The 18,061-nt window shown below is 38.7% G+C and overlaps 1 protein-coding gene across 15 annotated transcripts in view; it reads right to left on the reverse strand.

Moving 5' to 3' along the window:
• The window catches only part of Fam13b (family with sequence similarity 13, member B), an 82,477-nt gene that overhangs the window by 37,855 nt on the left and 26,561 nt on the right, over positions 1-18,061 (reverse strand). For 8 of the 15 annotated variants that reach the window (XM_006525849.3, XM_006525850.3, XM_006525854.2 and 5 more), the window contains 4 exons: positions 16,174-16,351; positions 15,732-15,873; positions 12,592-12,687; positions 8,554-8,714 (listed from right to left, as the gene is read on the reverse strand). In XM_006525849.3, the coding sequence (XP_006525912.1) occupies positions 8,554-8,714; positions 12,592-12,687; positions 15,732-15,873; positions 16,174-16,351 (577 nt within the window). The remainder of the gene's footprint in view (positions 1-8,553; positions 8,715-12,591; positions 12,688-15,731; positions 15,874-16,173; positions 16,352-18,061) is intronic. The other 7 variants (XM_030250431.1, XM_030250435.1, XM_030250434.1 and 4 more) reach the window with 1 other exon arrangement.

Consider the following 18,061-nt stretch of genomic DNA (forward strand, 5'->3'; position numbering starts at 1 on the left):
TGACAAGATCTGACGCCCTCTTCTGGTGTGTCTGAAGACATCCACAGTGTATTTACATATAATAAATAAATAAATCTTTTAAAAAAAACTATTAAAAAAAATTAGTCTCAGTTGTGAACAAAACCATATCAGATCCTGACACAACACAGGTGCTGATAGAGACCATGGCATTCAAAAAATGTTAAAAAGTGACTAGAGTCAATTAAAGACAGAGGAAGCACCTTTGGACAAGTGAATAAGAGATACAACCGATATTGGTTCCAGCATGTACTATGATAATATTATATGTCAAGCTAAACGCCCAGTGCTTCAATTGCAGGCATCTCTAAGAGCATGTTTCCTAAAATATAGACCAGAAAGAAGGCCTGGACTTCCAGGGGTGTACAAGTGATGTGGCAAGGGTTGTCACTGGTCCAAGAGAGATATCCAACGCAATTTCATACAGTAGGGAAACGGAAAATGGAAGTCCTGACTCAAGGCTCTACAGCAAAAAGTACGAGCTGTTTGCCTCTTTTTTTTTTTTTTTTTTTTTTTTTGGTTTTTCAAGACAGGGTTTCTCTGTGCAGTCCTGGCTGTCCTGGAACTCACTCTGTAGACCAGGCTGGCCTCGAACTCAGAAATCCGCCTGCCTCTGCCTCCCAAGTGCTGGGATTAAAGGCGTGCACCACCACGCCCGGCACCTCTTTCTTTTCTTTTTTTTTTTTTTTTAAAGATTTATTTATTATTATATGTAAGTACACTGTAGCTGTCCTCAGACACACCAGAAGAGGGAGTCAGATCTTGTTATGGATGGTTGTGAGCCACCATGTGGTTGCTGGGATTCGAACTCTGGACCTTTGGAAGAGCAGTCGGGTACTTCTACCCACTGAGCCATCTCACCAGCCCCCCGGCACCTCTTTCTTGTTAGCCAAGGAGTAACATACAGATTGAAATTTTTCACGGAAGTATTGCAGATCTAATGCATGCTACTTCAAGCAGTGTGGCTCTAGGTTTGGACAGAGGTAAACATTTTATTCTATCCCCAAAGCTTGATGCTATAAAATAACTACTGGAGTTTAAGGTCCTTTACTTCCAGGGAGAGGAGAAGGGATAATCTTGGGAAGGGGTAGATTGACTTCCCAAGGATTCATCGTGCATCCAGAAATTCAAAGGGGAAATTAAATTTATGGCCTGTGTAAAAAGACAGATGCAATTTAATGCAGGTGAAAGGATTGCTCAGGTCAAAATTGAAATTGCAAGTAAATGGTATTGAAACAGATGATGTGGTAGATACAAGGGCAGATATAACTATCATTTCACAAAAATGTTGGAATTCAGAATGACCTTCTGTTACTGGGAAATGCTCTAAAGGGCTTCTCCTCCCACAGGCCCCAAAATCAATTCAATCATCATCTGTCAGCATCAGAGACACTCAGCCACAGAGCAACTACAACATTTATTGCCTGTTGTTAAAAACAACACTGCTCTGAATGTAATCAAGAACAGAATAGCTTCCACAGATAAAGTAAAAAACTCAGGAGAGACCAGAAAATAAGTATTTTGGCAAACTGCTACAAATAATCAAAGACCAAAGCTAAAAATACAGAAAAATGGCATTGAAATCAAAGGTTCAGTGACACAGGAGCAGGTGTAGCAATAATATCACCAAAACCTTTGCATCCAGATTGGCCTCTTCAGGAGGTAAATATTCAGATTCTAGGGATTAGAACATTATCTCAAGTAAAACAAAGTGCAAGGTAGGTTAAATATACAGGGACAGGAGGATAAGTAGGGAAATTCAAGCCGTATGCTGCTAATACAGCCATGAATTAATGGGGAAGTAATTGTTACAGCAATGGAAACACAGAGGTAACATTTCTCCAATCTTAGAAACAAACCATAAAGACTGCTTGTAAGAAAAATATTAAAAGGTACTAAGAACATTCACAGACTGTCCAGGTTGTCCGTAAACAGGACTCGGCAGGTGTTGGTCTTTCAAAAGGTACCAACTGCCCTACCATTAAAATTAATTTGCCAAAGTCATACTTGCCTTACTGGCATGAAAAGAGTCTTGGATTTTCTTAAACGACTTTTCTTAATTCCACGTTAGAATATTAGACTGTAGACTGCCACATGGCCCACACCATCTTGGACATCAGCTTTTAAGTTTTCTTCTTCAATAAAAAGGATATTCTTATTGTTTGGTATAAAAAAAAAGTTAAGAGATTTAAAATATCTTAAATAAATTCAAAGGGTTAACACAATTTAAACTTGTTTTCTAAATCTCTAAGAATTGGAGTGATAGCCAGGCAGTGGTGGCACACACCTTTAATGCCAGCACTTGGGAGACAGAGGCAGTCGGATTTCTGAGTTCGAGGCCAGCCTGATCTACAGAGTGAGTTCCAGGACAGCCAGGGCTATACAGAGAAACCCTGTCTTGAAAAAAACAAAACAAAACAAAACAAAACAAAAAACAAACAAACAAAAAAAAAACACAAAAGAATTGGAGTGATTTGGAGCCAAGATAAACTATTTGAGAAGGCAAGTAGTCCATGCCTTTAATCCAGCAGAGACAGACAGATCTCTATAAAATAGTTCTTTTCTACAGTTAACAATGGATGGAGTGATGATGGTTCACACCTTTAATCCCAGCACTTGGGAGGCACACATCTTTGATCTCAATACTTGGGAAGTAGAAGCAGGCATATAAGAATTACAATGATTTAAATCTAAAAGCTGCTTGCAAAAAACAAGCTGAAATTTAAAGTGAATGTCCTTTGTGATCTGAAAATAATCTTTAATTTATGCATGTTAATTATAGACAGACAGACAGACAGACAGAAGCGGGGAGGGAAGGAAGGAGGGAGAGATGGAGGGAGAGAGAGGGAAGGAGGAAATAGGTATAATTATCCACAAAGGTATATTTGATTTCAAATATTCAAGAGAATTTTTTTAGTATCAATTGAAAGATATTCTTTATTGCCAAAAAACATCTTGCCCTAGAAAATGTATAACTGGCCAAAAACAGGAACCCTACCCCCACCCCCGAATTAGGGTTGGGGCAGGGTTTTATCTTCCCAGAATAAAAGCATACAACTAAGGATTCTGGAGACCACTGGACAAATGAAACATGGTAAGAAAAAGAGCTAAAAATGTCCCACAAAAAATAATAAAAACTGCCCAATGGTTTCCAAGATGATAATGGGGTCCCATAATAATGAACCACTTGGACTGTAATCACAATACTGTTGTACAAGGGAAATGTTAGTGATCCCCAAAAACACACACAGGAGCAGATCTGATGCAACTCACAGCAGGGTCTTTATTCTTTTCAAACTAGCTTGCCTCCCTCCCCACCCCGCAATGCACCACCATCACGCATGGCAGTTTTGGTGGTGAGGGAGCCACAAATGTCTATATAGTCTTACTATAATGTCTATAATGTCTTACTATGTAGCAAGACTTATAGTAAGCAGCAAATGGGAGTATATGTGCAAGCATCTAACTGGAAAGCTGCTGTGGCCTTTAACATAATTGGCTGATGCTGGGAGTCATATCATAAACTTAACTTTTGTTTCCCTCTACATGGTAGGGGGTAGGCTTGTAACCTGGGGTGCAGGTCTGTTGGGGGAATAACCTGGAGACAATTGTCTTGTTGAGGGTGTAACCTGGAAACTCTGATCTTGTTGGGTATTAGTCTTAGAGACTGGAGCTAGGCTCAGGTTTTATTGGGGGCAACTTGGAAACTAATGCTACATACCAGCCTGTTAGTTTACCTGAGTTCAAACTTAGGTCAGGTTATCTAAAATGAAGTCTGAATTTAAAAGATTTGGCCTCTCAATACCACTGGGCAAAACTGCTCCATGCCTCTTCCACTACCAAGTTCTGTGCAAACAGTGGACACCTGTTCTAGTTCATTTGAAAGCTACCATTAGGGGCTGGAGAGATGGCTCAGCAGTTAAGAGCACTGACTGTTCTTCCGGAGGTCCTGAGTTCAATTTCCAACAACCACATGGTAGCTCACAACCATCTGTAATGGGAACGGATGCCCTCTTCTGGTGTGTCTGAAGACAACTACAGTGTACTCGTGTAAATAAAATTAAAAAAAAAAAAAAGAAAAGAAAAAAGAAAGAAAGCTACCATTACAAATTGTTTAGGATAATTAAGAAATTCAAGTTAGGGGCTGGAGAGATGGCTCAGCAGTTAAGAGAACTGATTGTTCTTCCAAAGGTCCAGAGTTCAAATCCCAACAACCACATGGTGGCTCACAACCATCTGTAATGAGATCTGATGCCCTCTTCTGGGGTGTCTGAAGACAGCTACAGTGTATTTACATATAAAGAATAAATCAAAAAAAAAAAAGAAATGCTAGTTAATAATCAACCAAATATATGGTTTTGTTAGGTTCGGTTAATCACAGATGTTTTCTATGTTAATCAGGTAGGGAGTAGCTAGAGACGAGCATCATTTGCCTATTTAAATATACTGATAGGTGATCTGCAAAAACCTCAAACATCTACCTAATAATGTGGCATTTAAAGATGTAAGACTTCTTTGACCAATGAAACCTGTCAGGCTCCTGGTAGCACCACCATACTACTTCAAAGAAGATAATGAGCACTGAAGAGCCTCCTTATAGAGTTTGCTTCAAATGTGGTTAAGTTGCTACTGGGCAAGAATCTGCCCTTGCTTTAACTGCTGACAGTTTGCTAAGTAGTGGAAAAGCAGGACACAAAGAAAGTCCAATGTTGAACTCTGCCAGGACAAGGTATGTAAGTCCTTCATATAATTCTTGTTTCACATAAAATTCTGTCAGATATTATGGGTCAGTGGGCCAAAGAGATAGGTGCTCCAACACTGAAGAGAAATCTTGGGTAACTGTCCAGATGGCCAGCAGTCTCTGTCATTTCTATACTTTTGGAAGTTGCTTGTTCTACATTTCCTATTTATTGAGATAATATTAATCCTTCTCAGGTCTCTGATGAGGCTGAAGACTAAAAGAATTAGTCTCACAGTTAAGCTTAAAGTTATTTAGGATTTAAGAAAATGTGCTAGGGTCTAAAATGATGTTTTTAGGTTGGTAAGTTCAAGTTATGATAGGGAGTGATGTAGATGCAGAACTTTGGAGTCACCATGATAGGATAGAGTAGAGTACTTTCTCCAAGGCTGCCAAATACAAATGAACTAGACATTGTATAATGAACCAGACAGTATAGAGTTTATTGATGTTAGAGAAAGAGTCTTTTATTTAAACGAAAAAGAGAAATGCTGCAGGATATTTGATCACACTGTGAACCCTGAGAGCGTGTTATTTACTGAGAAAATTTGTTTCTAGCTGTGGTGTGGCTCAGCTTTACCATATAACTTTAACCTTTCTGGCTAGAATACAGATATGCCCTTAGTACACACCTTTGATCACAAACATTGAAGGGAAAGTTAGCTTTAGAAGGAAGCACCCATGTTTGAAAGTGACTTCTAATTGAGTAGCAGACAAAGGAAAGATTTAACAGAATACACTATGCTCAACTCTCACAAGAAGAAAGAGAATAGGCAGTACAGAAAGAGGAGGCATTGTACTGGGATAGCTGTACAAAGACAGGTTGCAGAGAACAAGCTAGAAACAGATGAAGACAGGATGAGCCAGAGAATGAGAAGGAGCCAGAAGATCAGAACAGAATGATAAAGTTATGAGATCAAGCAGCACAACTCAGGAGAAGCAGAGAGAGAAGCCAACTGAATCAGTCAGTTTGGAGAGGAGTTTGAGCTGAACTGAAAGAGCCAGTCAGAGCTCAGACCAAGAACAGGTGAGCTTACTCAACAGTAAGTTTCAGAGGCTGAAAAATTCTAAGTCTAAATTAGATTGGACAGTGGCTAGAAGCGTCCAGGACTAGGCCTAGGTTACCAGTATGCCTCCAGACAACATTTACATCAGGTGAATAAAAAATATGTTTACATTGGAAAAGTAAAGTTTGTACATCATGCCACTGATACAGTCAGCATTTTGATGGGCAATTAGTGCTACAAATATCAATATAAAGTAGGATAGGGAAGATGGCTCACTGGTAAAATATTTGCTGTGCAAAAATGAAGGGCTGAGATTGCAGTACACATACAAAAGTTGGCATGGTATACATCTACAACCCTAACACTGGGGAAAAAGGAGAAAACCAGGCAGATTCTTAAGATTTTAGCCAGTTTAGCCTAAGCAGGATCTATGCTCAGTGAGCGGTTCACAGCTGAACACAACTACACAAAGGTGCGCACGCATGCATGTGACTCCTGTAAGTAAAAAGGATGTAAGTAAACAAGTGTGTCATGTTCTGTGTGCCAGTGCTGGAAGACAATAGTAATTAACACATATCACTCATCAGGCAGCTTTCTGTCTATCACTGTAACAAAGTACTGGAGATAACTTTAAAAGAGATGCTTATTTCACTTCCTTGTTTTGAAAGCTTTAATCCATGAGTGGCTGGTGATATTGTTTTCTGTCCAGTGGTAAAGTAGCATATCAGAGTGAAACTGAGCAAAGACCGTTGTCAGCCTTATGGCCAAGAAGTAAAAGAAAAAGAAGAGAAAGGGAGCCCAAAATCTCACTCAGGAGCTCTTACTGACCTAAAGAAAACCACTAGATCTTACCTCTTAAAGGTTTAATCACTTCCCAACACTCTGGAGAACACAACTTTAACAAAGGCCTCAGATGAGCATTAAAGATCCAAAATATAACGATTACATGGCCACAACCATTATAGACAATATAGAAAAGAATTTTTAAAAAAATGGGGAGTCATTACTGAAAAGTAACATTTACAAAGAATTTTAAAGAAGTAAGCAAATATCTAGGTGGACACATATCCAAATAAAAAGAAACTGCAAAGGCTCAAGGGGAGAATATAACTTAGCACATTTGAGAAATTCTGCTATAGCCAGAAGAGAATGACCAAAGGCATATTATCCAAAAGTCAAAGTAAAAAAAGGTGGGACAGAGATTAGTTACATGACTCTATAGTTCATTTGAGAATTCTGTTTATTATTACAAATAAAATAGAATGTGAAGAGAGCTAATAAAATGATCTGTGGGGTTTTGTTTTTAAGATTTATTTTCAGGGGCCAGAGAGATGGCTCAGTGGTTAAGAGCACTGACTGCTCTTCCGAAGGTCCTGAGTTAAAATCCTAGCAACCACATGGTGGCTCACAACCATCCGTAATGAGATCTGATGTCCTCTTCTGGTGCATCTGAAGTCAGCTACAGTGTGCTTAGATATAGTAATAAATAAATCTTTAAAAAAAAAAAAAGATTTTCAGGGCGTGAAAGCTGCCTTAGTAGTTAAAAGCACTGGTTGCTCTTCCAGAAGAACTGGGTTCATTCCCAGCACACACATGGTAGCTCACAACCATCTGTTCCTAGCACTCAGGTCAGGAAGTTGGCAAAAGCCTGGAATTCCTGCTAGCCTCTTCTGTCCTCCACGGACACTGCCCTCATGTATACATATCCCACACATACACACATAATTGAAAACAAAATATTTTAAAAGTCAATGTGGTAATTTGGATGAGAATAGTCCTTATAAGTTCCTATGTTTAAATACTTGATCCCCAACTGGTGAACTGTTTGAAAAGAACAGGAAAGTGCGAAAGCGAAAGGGGTATGTCAAGCTGGAGAGATGGCTCAGTGGTTAAGAGCACCGGCTGCTCTTCCAGAGGTCCTGAGTTCAATTCCCAGCAACCACATGGTGGCTCACAACAATCTGTAATGAGATCTGATGCCCTCTCTGATGTGTCTGAAGACAGTTACCATATACTCATACATTAATAAATCTTTTTTTAAAAAAAGAAAAAGAAAAAGAAAAAGGCATGTCACTGCAGCCGGCTTCAAAAGACTAGAGCCACTCCCAACTCCCAACGTGTTCATGCTGTCTTGCTTTCATCCCACCCCCCACCTCCCAAACCCCATCCCCACCCCACCTCCTGCTTCTGGATCAAGATGTGAGCTGTTCTCAGCTGTTCCTGACACGATTTGCTCCATCATCATGAACTCTACCTCCCTCAACCATAAGCCCAGTTAGAGGATTTCTTTCCAAAGCAAAGCTATCTTGGTCATGGTGTTCTGTCACAGCATAGAAATTCTATTTCAGAGGTTATAAAATCTTACCCAACCCAAAAAACTAGCTAATATGAAAACAAATTTTAAGAAAAGTATACACAAGGCTTTATTTCTGAAGAAAAGTGTGACAGCAGCAAATAAAAGATCCTTAATGGATTTTAGTTTTCTTTTTGCTCTTTTTTATACTCAAGTCTTTTGTTTTTCTGAGACAAGGTCTTAGTGTACACGGCCTGCATGACCTGGCCTCCTGCTTAAAGAAATCCTCTTACCTCTGCCTCCCAAACGCTGGGATTACAGGAACATGCCACCAGATACAGCCAAAATCATTACCTTTTCTTTCTTCTTTTCAGTACCCAGGGTCCTACACATGCTAGGCAAACTCTCCAATACTAGCTACACCCACAGCTCAGCGACACAAGCTCGTCTCTTGTGCTTGAGTCTACAGTGAAAGTTGACTCAACTGAAATGTTTACCTTGTTGATGCTGTAACACTGTCTGAGTCCAGAAGGTTTTCAGTCATCCTTAACTGCAGCACCTCTGGCATGCCAGCTGACTTTTCTACACCTTCTTCTGGAAGTTCTTCTATATGCTCCAGCTTTTCATCTTCCTCTTCTTCCTCAGAAAGTTCATTAACCTACACACAAAGGAATTTCAGGATTAAATTTAATAAAGACTATTGAAATACACTATTCTAAAAAAAAAAGTATAAAGGCAAATAACTCATTTTTAAATTTCCTAATCCAGTCTCTCCTATAAAGTGCCAAGTTTCTTATATCAAAGTAAAATTCTAGAGCAGGGAAAACATTTCCCTAACATGCTCAAGGCCCCAGATTCAATCCCAAACACTGCAAAGCTAAATAAATAACAACAAAATAAACAAGTAAAAAACAAGACAAATATAACTCTTTAATTTTAATTTTGTTTATGACAAACAGCATTTTGATGCAGGACAAATATGAATAATATTACAATCTAAACAAAAGCTTGCATGTAGCAGTAACAATGTTTCGTTTTTTGCTAGACATGGCAGCACAGGCAATTCCAACACTGGGGAAGCCAGGGCAGGAGATCACTTAAAGTTCCAACTGGCCAGGACTATACATTAAAACCTGCCTCAAAAAAATTTTTAAAGCTTCATTTTCTAACTACTTTTATAAATTTAATATGAAAGATATATAATTCCTTTCTCCATTTTCTAGGTACATTAAATAGCCATTTAATATTAAGTGTAAAAAAGAAGGCACAAAAATACTGACTTGGAACGTATCTGTAAACCCAGTAATTGGGAGACAGACAGAGGCAGAATTATTAAAAGTTCAAAGTCGCCGGGCGTGGTGGCTCACGCCTTTAATCCCAGCACTCTGGAGGCAGAGGCAGGCGGATTTCTGAGTTCGAGGCCAGCCTGGTCTACAGAGTGAGTTCCAGGACAGCCAGGGCTATACAGAGAAACCCTGTTTCGGGGGAAAAAAAAAAAAAGTTCAAAGTCATCTTACACAGCAAGTTAAGAGGTAGCTCAGGACTTATGGGGGGGGAGGTAAGTGATGATTTCAGCTGAGTTGGCACACTTGTCTTTAGTCATAGTACTCAGGAGGCAGAGGCGGGCAGATTTCTCTAAGTTCCAGGCCAGAATATTCTGGTCTGCACAGAATATTCTAGGCAAGCCAAAGACACAGTGAAACCCTACCAAGGAGAAAAAGAGGAGTGAAATGCTTTAGGTATTAGCTATGTTTCAGAAAAGGTCAGCTAACTTCTGATCACATTTTTTTCATGAAGAAATGGAACTCTAACTAGTGACGTAGCTCTGTGATAGAACACTTGTCTAGCATTTACAATGATGAGTTCAGTCTCCATCATTGTCCAAAAATAAATAAATAAATAATTAAAACAAAATAAAATTCTGAAACAAAGAACTTAGATTTTAACTATTTTTTAATTAATTTACTTTTATTTTATGTGCACTGATGTCTTGCCTGCATGTATATCTGTATTAAGGGTAGCAGATGCTGGAGTTACAGACAGTTTGTGAGCTGCCATGTGAGTTCGGGGAAGTGAACCCAGGTTCTCTGGAAAAGCAGTCAGTGCTCTTAATCACTGAGCCATTTCTCCAGCCCCACATTTTAACTAATAAGCACAAAGTTGTAATTATATTTTTCTAGTAGGATGTATAAAATGTCTCCATCATCAAACCAACTATATTAAGTAGTCACTAACAAAAACAAATAACAAAGACCATTAAAATACTAAAGAAAAGTTAATAGACCATTTTTAAGTGAAATATATTTTAAGGTTGTCTAAAAGCAGCAGTTAGGTGTGGTGGCACAAACCTACCTGGGCTCCAAGTGACTTTTAGGCCAACATGAGCCCCTCAGCAAGATCCTGTCTCAAAAATAAATTATCCCAAAGAAACTATAAATACCTAATAGCTCTTATAAGCTAATACCAGTCATTAAAATACTGAGCAGCACATCTTATGCCAGAGCCTAGTCAAACTAGCCAGACAACCACAACTGATCAGAACGCACAGAACAAGCTGATTGTGGGTGCCAGCCCCAGCTGACAGATTTAACAGGAGCTCCTGCACCTAAAGCTCAGGGACCACGGACGGAGAGGGCATGGAGGCTGTAAAAGCCAGCGGGACAAGCTGGAGAGATGGCTCAGTGGTTAGAGCACCAACTGCTCTTCCAGAGGTCCTGAGTTCAAATCCCAGCAACACGGTGGCTCACAACCATTTGTAATGTGATCTGACATCTTCTTCTGGTGTGTCTGAAGACAGCTACAGTGTACTTACATATAATAATAAATAAATCTTTAAAAAAGTAAAAAAAAAAAAAAAAAAAAGCAAGCCAGAGGGACAGAAAATTTGCTGTGAGACTGGGTCTCCTAGAAATGTCAAACACTACACCCATGAAGTCTTATCAACATGGCTCATGGCTGCCTACACAGAACTCCAGTGGGAGCTTCTCAACAATAGCTGGTATCATCTGTCAGATGAAAATTCAACAGTCAGTGGCTGGAGGACATGGCTCAGTGATTCGCTGCTTGCAAAGCATACCCAAGACTATGGGTATAACCTATGGTCCCTCAAAACAACAACAACAACAATGAAAGCCAATGGCTTCAATTTGTAAATACATGACAGACTCCATTTAATATGTTGTGCTTATAAATGTAACGCCTCATCTACTGCATGAAACAGTGATGAAAAAAACTTCAAAGGGGGCAGTGAGCTGGCGAGACAGCTCAGCAGATAAAGGCACTTGCCATCAAGCCTGACTAGATGTCCTTAAGATTGTTCCCCAGAACTTATATACCAAGGAAAAGGAAACAAATTCCCCAAGATATCCTCTAACCTCCACAAGGAACCATGACACCCACATCACCCACATACACAATAGATTTAGAACTAATTTTTACTTAAACAGAATAAATACTAATTCAGTCCACCTATTTTTGGTTAAAAGGCACTATTTTAACATGTATCACTTTTACACATCATTTTGGGGACTAAGGAGATGGCTCAGAAGGTAAAGTATATAACATGCAAGTATGAGATTAGAGCTCAGATTCCCAGAACCATATATAAAGCCAGGTAAGAATGATGGCCAGCTAGACTAGCCAAGTCAGTGAAGTCTGGGTATACGCGAGACCTACCACAATAAACAGAGTGAAAAGGAATCAAGGAACACACCAATGTTAACCTCTGGCCTCCACACACAGGTACACACATGTGCATGCATGTTTGCACAAGTGTGCCCATGTACATACAAACACATATGCATCACAAATAGATATACATATAAGCCAAGATAAGTTAGATTCCTCAGTTGGCTCAAACAACATGCCACGAAAGCATTAGGACCGCCATCTGGATCCACAGGTGCCATATAAAAGCCGGGCATGGTCACGTACATCTGTAAACTTAGTACTGGGGACACAGTCAGGAGATGCCAGCACACACTGACCAGGTGATCTAGACCAATTAGTGAGTGCCTGATTCAGTAAGACCCCCATGTCATAAGGCAGAGAGCAATAGTGGAAGACACACATATTGTCCTCTAGCATACAAATACGCATACAGCACACTCTCAAAAAAATTTTTTAAAAATGTAAAAATTATTTTTAGAAAGTGAAACTATGAAAGCCTTCTGTTACTTCATACTGAATATATCAATAAGCCTTACATAACTGGCAATATTTTCATCAGCATTATTATAAGCAACTAAAAATATAACCTGTAGGGTTTTTTCTCAATTCCAATTCCTAGTACAATCTCTGGAACTTCCTCCAGTCATAACCAATCCAATTACTTAGAACAAGAGAGGACATAAAGGATACATACAGTAAAATGTCCTCTCTCATCCCAAATTAATCCTCGAAAAGTTCTTCATCTTTCCTCTGTCCACTTGACTGTCTTGTCTGCTCAACAATTCTTCTTTATTCAGAAGTTAACTTGAACTTGCCCTGTGTAGCTGCCTCGACTTCACGTAAGGAAAGCCTTCACCCATACTTACATCTCTTCTTTCTTTGACTGCTGTAATTCCCTTCTCTAGGGCCTCGTGAAATGCCTGCTCTCCAGACTCCAGACTGTGGGGAATGCTGCTACCTGCCTTCTCAAACGTATAAAGAAACATAATTATCACTTCCATCTTCAAACCACCTCACTGGATTCTCATTATTTACAAAGCCCATTCAAAGTCCACTTGACTTTATCGAGTCATTTCTCAAACATTCCCTATTCATCATTCCAACACATACAATGAATGACAAAGACTACCTACTACCTACAGGAGAGCTTAACAACTAAATACCTGGGCTAATGGAACAAAACTCCCAAACAATACTAAACAAACTTGGCTTCCTTCAGGTACCAAAATTAAAATAAAAAGCAAAGTTCTGCCAGGTTGCCATACTTATAGGCATCTTAAAATATGTACAAAACTGCTCAGAGTTTAAGACTATCTTACTTTCACTCAAATATCTCATCAATTCTACTAACGAATCAAAACTGCTCAAACAAAAAAAAAAAAAAAAACAAAAAAAACAAGAAGTTTATTTTTTAATGTGTAAGAAAATAGACCCTGGGGACCGGAGAGATGGTTCAATGGCTAAAAGCACCAGCTGCTCTTCCAGTACCAAGGTTCAATTCCAAGCATATGTAACTCCAGTTCCAGAAGATCCAATACCTTTTTCCGGCCAATCAGGGCACCAGGCATGCACATGGTGCATAGACATATACCCATACACATAAACATGAGATCCTATTAATTAGCAACTGGTAATTAAACATACATCCCTACTTTAAAACCCACCTCACTACCTCTATGTCTTGGAGGTATTTTGCTCAATATACTGTTATCTTTTCCTTTTGTTTTTGTTTTTTTTTTTTTCAATACTGGGTGCAGTTATATGTGCAGTCTTGGCTGTCCTGGAACTTGCTCCATAGACCAGCCTGTCCTCAAACTCAAGAGAATCCTCCTGAGTACTGGGATCAAAGGCATGTACAACCACGCCAGCCTTACTAATATCTTTTCCATTCATGGGCAAACAAGAAATTTCAACATTTTTTTATCTCAGTCTTGCTTAAGTATCATCTTTTGTAAAGTAAAGCACAATATATTTTAAAATCAATTTTTCTAATGCTTGAAAAAAATATAAAAATACTGACATAATACATATAGACATATAAGGAAATTATAAGAAAAGGAAAACACAAAATTATATCACAATATAAAGCACAACCAAGGCATATACTGCAAATTTTAGGCATCTATAAAAAAGTCTTGTGCCGGGCAGTGGTGGCGCATGCCTTTAATGCCAGCACTTGGGAGGCAGAGGCAGGCGGATTTCTGAGTTCGAGGCCAGCCTGGTCTACAGGGTGAGTTCCAGGACAGCCAGGACTACACAGAGAAACCCTGTCTCGAAAACAAACAAACAAGCAAACAAACAAACATCTTGAAATCAGGGGAAATCAATGATATAAACACATATACAGCCATTTTATTTTAAACAGCTATTAATCTTAATTCTAAAAGAACTATTAGATTAAAATGTAATTTAAAAAAGAATAATTTACAGAATTTCTCAACAGATAAGATTTGTAACTATCAAGACATTAAAGTTTAAGTATCAGCCAGGCATAGTGGTACATGCCTGTAATCCCAACACTGGAAAGGAAAGGCCACAAAATTAGAAGCTCAAGGCAAGTCTTGGCTATGTAAGGAGTTCCAGGTCAGCTTAGATTCTATGAGACCCAGTCACAAAACAAAACAACCTTTATGGCAGCTACTGACCTGTCCTCTTGATATGTATTCTCAAGCAACAATCATCTGAAGCTAAGTGTGGAGGCACATGCCAGTAATCCCAGCACTAAGAAACCTGAGCTAACGGCATCAGTAATTCAAGGCCAATCTATGCTACACAACCAAGTCAAACCAGACTATGTACTACAGAAGACCCTATATCAATAAGCTATCCAGGTGTGGTGGCTCATGCCTTTAATCCCAGCACCCAGGCAGCAGCGGCAAACAGATCTGTGAGGTGGAGGCCAGTCTGTGGTCTTCGGTTAGTTCCAAGCCAGACAGAAATATACAATGAGACTCTGTCTCAAAAAAAGGAAAAAAAAAATTCTTGTGAAAAACCACTTGAATTGTAGAAGAAAAACTTTCAAACAGATCTCTAACTTATAAATTCTAAACCCGAGAAAGATCTAAATTAATAATGGCTTTACCAAAATATTACAATTATTCAGACTCTGAAATTCCTAATTCATAAAGGAAAAAGAAAAATGTAAAAATGTAGGGACTAAGGATATAACTCAGGCAGAGTGTGAATAAAACCAAGTGTGGTAGTGAATGCCTAAAATTCTACCAGGGAGGTAGAGGCAGGAGGATCAGAGGCTCAAGGTCACTCTTGCCTGCACAGCAAGTCTGAAGCCAGCCTGAGCTACAGGAGATATTCCCTCAACAAAAGTAAACAGAAAACACAATGTAGCTTAAATAATGGATTTTAAGAGCCAGGCATGGAAGCTAATCCCAGCACTGGGAAAGCTAATGCAATTTAAGATTAATTAGCCTAGGCTACCTACTAAGGTCAAGCCAGACTAGGCTAAACTAAGACCCTATCCTCACACAAACAGTAAAAGCCAAAAATAAAACAACCCAAAAATCACTACATAAATCATAGATTTGAATAATTTATTAAAGTCACAGAAGTTAAAATTATCTACTAGCCAGGAGTGTTGGTATATCTGAAATCTTAACACTCAAGAAAAAGGAGTTATCCAGATTTCAAGGGCAATCTGGGCTACACAAAATCAACAATTTCTAGGTTAATTGTGGGGCTGGAGAATGAAGCACAAAACAATTTCTACCATGTACTCTTGACTTTTTCCTAGCTGAACTTTACCTCAATGATAGAACGATTTACCTATGATGTTCAAAGCCCTGGGTCCAATCCCCAGCACTATAAATTAATATATAATAAATGCCTTTTGCTTAGTACCTAAACTGAGATCAGAAATTAGGGGTAAGGGTATGAAATCCAATCATATAATAAAACAATCAGAGAACCACCTCTAGTTTAGAAAGTAAATTCTATGTAAGTTCATGTCAAACTTATATTTTTTAAGAAATGGAATATTAAATATGCTCACCTGCTCAGTAATTGAACTCAAATCATTTGATGAAAAATCTTCCTCTTCATTCTCAAAAAACTCGTAATAATTTTCTAGAAGTCCCGCCATTATCCTGCTCACAATTTCCTGCTCTTTCATATCTTCCACATCCGTGTAAATGCTAAGAATAAAAGCTTAAATTGAGCTGAGTTCTTAAATTAATTACAGGTAAAATGAGAAAACCACCAGTGAGTCACTTTATGAAACTAAGCAATTTATGTCATCATCCTGTGCCTCAGTTTTCCCATCCGTAAAACCTAATTTGTACCCTGAACACAGCAATGCTCTGAGAATTAATCAGATAGACTATTAAAAGTAATGGTTCACCAAGCATCCTATGATCCTTGGGAAGACAGTATAATGATTCCATTCCACAAACCCAACTTTTAAAAACGTAAACAAAAGTTGTGAAATAACTTACTGGAAGACATCTGGACCAAAAACAGCAGCCAAAGAATTTGCAGACCAAATTTCTTCATGATGTGATGCTACATTGGCTAAAAACCTACACAGAAACTTTAACAAACTGTAATTAACAGGTGGAAGCTGTTGCAAGAGGAACCTCAACTTTCTTCCAAATTCATCTTCATTATTATAATCTATAAAACATAATGACAGGTTTTCTGAATGAAGTAAAAAAGTAAAGCTCAGATATTTTGCCAGGCTCACATTACTCCACCCACATCCTTTTTTTTACTATAACAATTCAAACCTCTTCACTTCCTCTGGAGAGGCCAAACCCCTTAGGGGCTTTGCATTTCCCTTATTAAGTGAAAGAAGAGTTTAAAGGGAAGGTGGAGATAAAGGACTCAGCCCCTCAATTACTGCAGGATGTCTTCCCCACTTGTTACTCATGTGCCTCAAGTCTCTAATTCTTCCTCATGCTGTCTCCTGCAGGACTATACCTGACACTCCAAACAAATGCCAACTCAAAGAAGTCAAAATACACTGACCTCCAATCATCAAAAACTATGAAGGAGCCATCAACAAGCAATTATCAATGACAATTGTCTTCATCATGGACAAATAAGAAAATAAGAAATGAACAGGGTGACAGAGGATTTTCTGCTCTCTCGGCACTCAGAAAACAATTACTAAACATAAGTGATATGGTCCAATTAAACTGAAAGGTTTTCTGTTTCTCATTTGGTTTTCTTCTCTGTATTTTTTGGGTTTGTTTTTGAGATGGTCTCACTTGGTAGCTTAGACTGACAGGCCCAGGCTAGCCTAAAACTCATAGGCAATCCTCCTGCCTCAGTGCTGGGGTTATAGGCATAAACCACCATACCTGGCTCTGGTTTCTTTTTTTACCAAGTGCATAAGATCACAGAAGCTATTAGGCCTTATGTTTGTTATAGCAATGAGTTTTTACTAATAGAAACTAGACTTTTAGAAACCCCGTTAGTGGATGATGTTCTAATTTTGGAGAATTTCTCAGAGGTACTTCAAAATAAATTACTTTTTTTTTTCTGCAGGTTTCTTAAAATTAACTCATAGGGGGACAGTGGTAAAAGGTTATTTAGGGCCATAATAATATTGGCCATTTCTGCAAGACAACAGACGTATAAACAGTTTATCTTAAGCTGGGGAGACAGCTTAAGTCAGTAAAATTCTTGCTGCACAAGCATCCCCAACATCCCATAAGAAGCCAAATACAGAGATACGTCCCTGTAATACCAGGACAGAGAGGCAGAGTCATGAGGAACCCTGGAGCTTGCTGGCCAGCCAGTCTAGGTGACTCAGAACTCTAAATTCAGGGAGAGACCTATCTCAAAAAATAAGGTAGAGAGTGACTAGACAACTGACATCAACCTCTTGTCTCCATACACACACACACACAAAGTGTATCAGGAAGAGGTATAGTCACATGATTTACTTAAGATTTTTAAACGCAATGACTTTCCTATACTTTGCGATATTAGCAACTATACATTCAAATAAATATACCAGTACTCTGATCTCACAACTGAATGAAACATGCCTAAGATTATAGACATAACTATCACATATTTAATATTTTAATAATTTAATGTTTTTAAGACATCACGCCTATAATTAGTGGAAAATTAATTGTAACTGGGTGTGGTTGTACAAGCTTTAATACCAGCATTCCAGAGGCTACACAGTGAAGTCTAGGACAGCCAAGACTACATAGAGAGACCCTGCCACACAAAAACCAAAAAAAAAAAACAAAACAAAACAAAAAAAACCCACATAGGCAGACAGGTAAATAAATATTTGTTAACTTCTGTGAAGAGCTTCCAGAGAGAGAGGGAGAGAGACAGACAGACAGACAGACAGATAGAGAG

This window comes from Mus musculus, chromosome 18, assembly GCF_000001635.26.
Source record: "Mus musculus strain C57BL/6J chromosome 18, GRCm38.p6 C57BL/6J".
Classification (NCBI taxonomy): domain Eukaryota; kingdom Metazoa; phylum Chordata; class Mammalia; order Rodentia; family Muridae; genus Mus; species Mus musculus.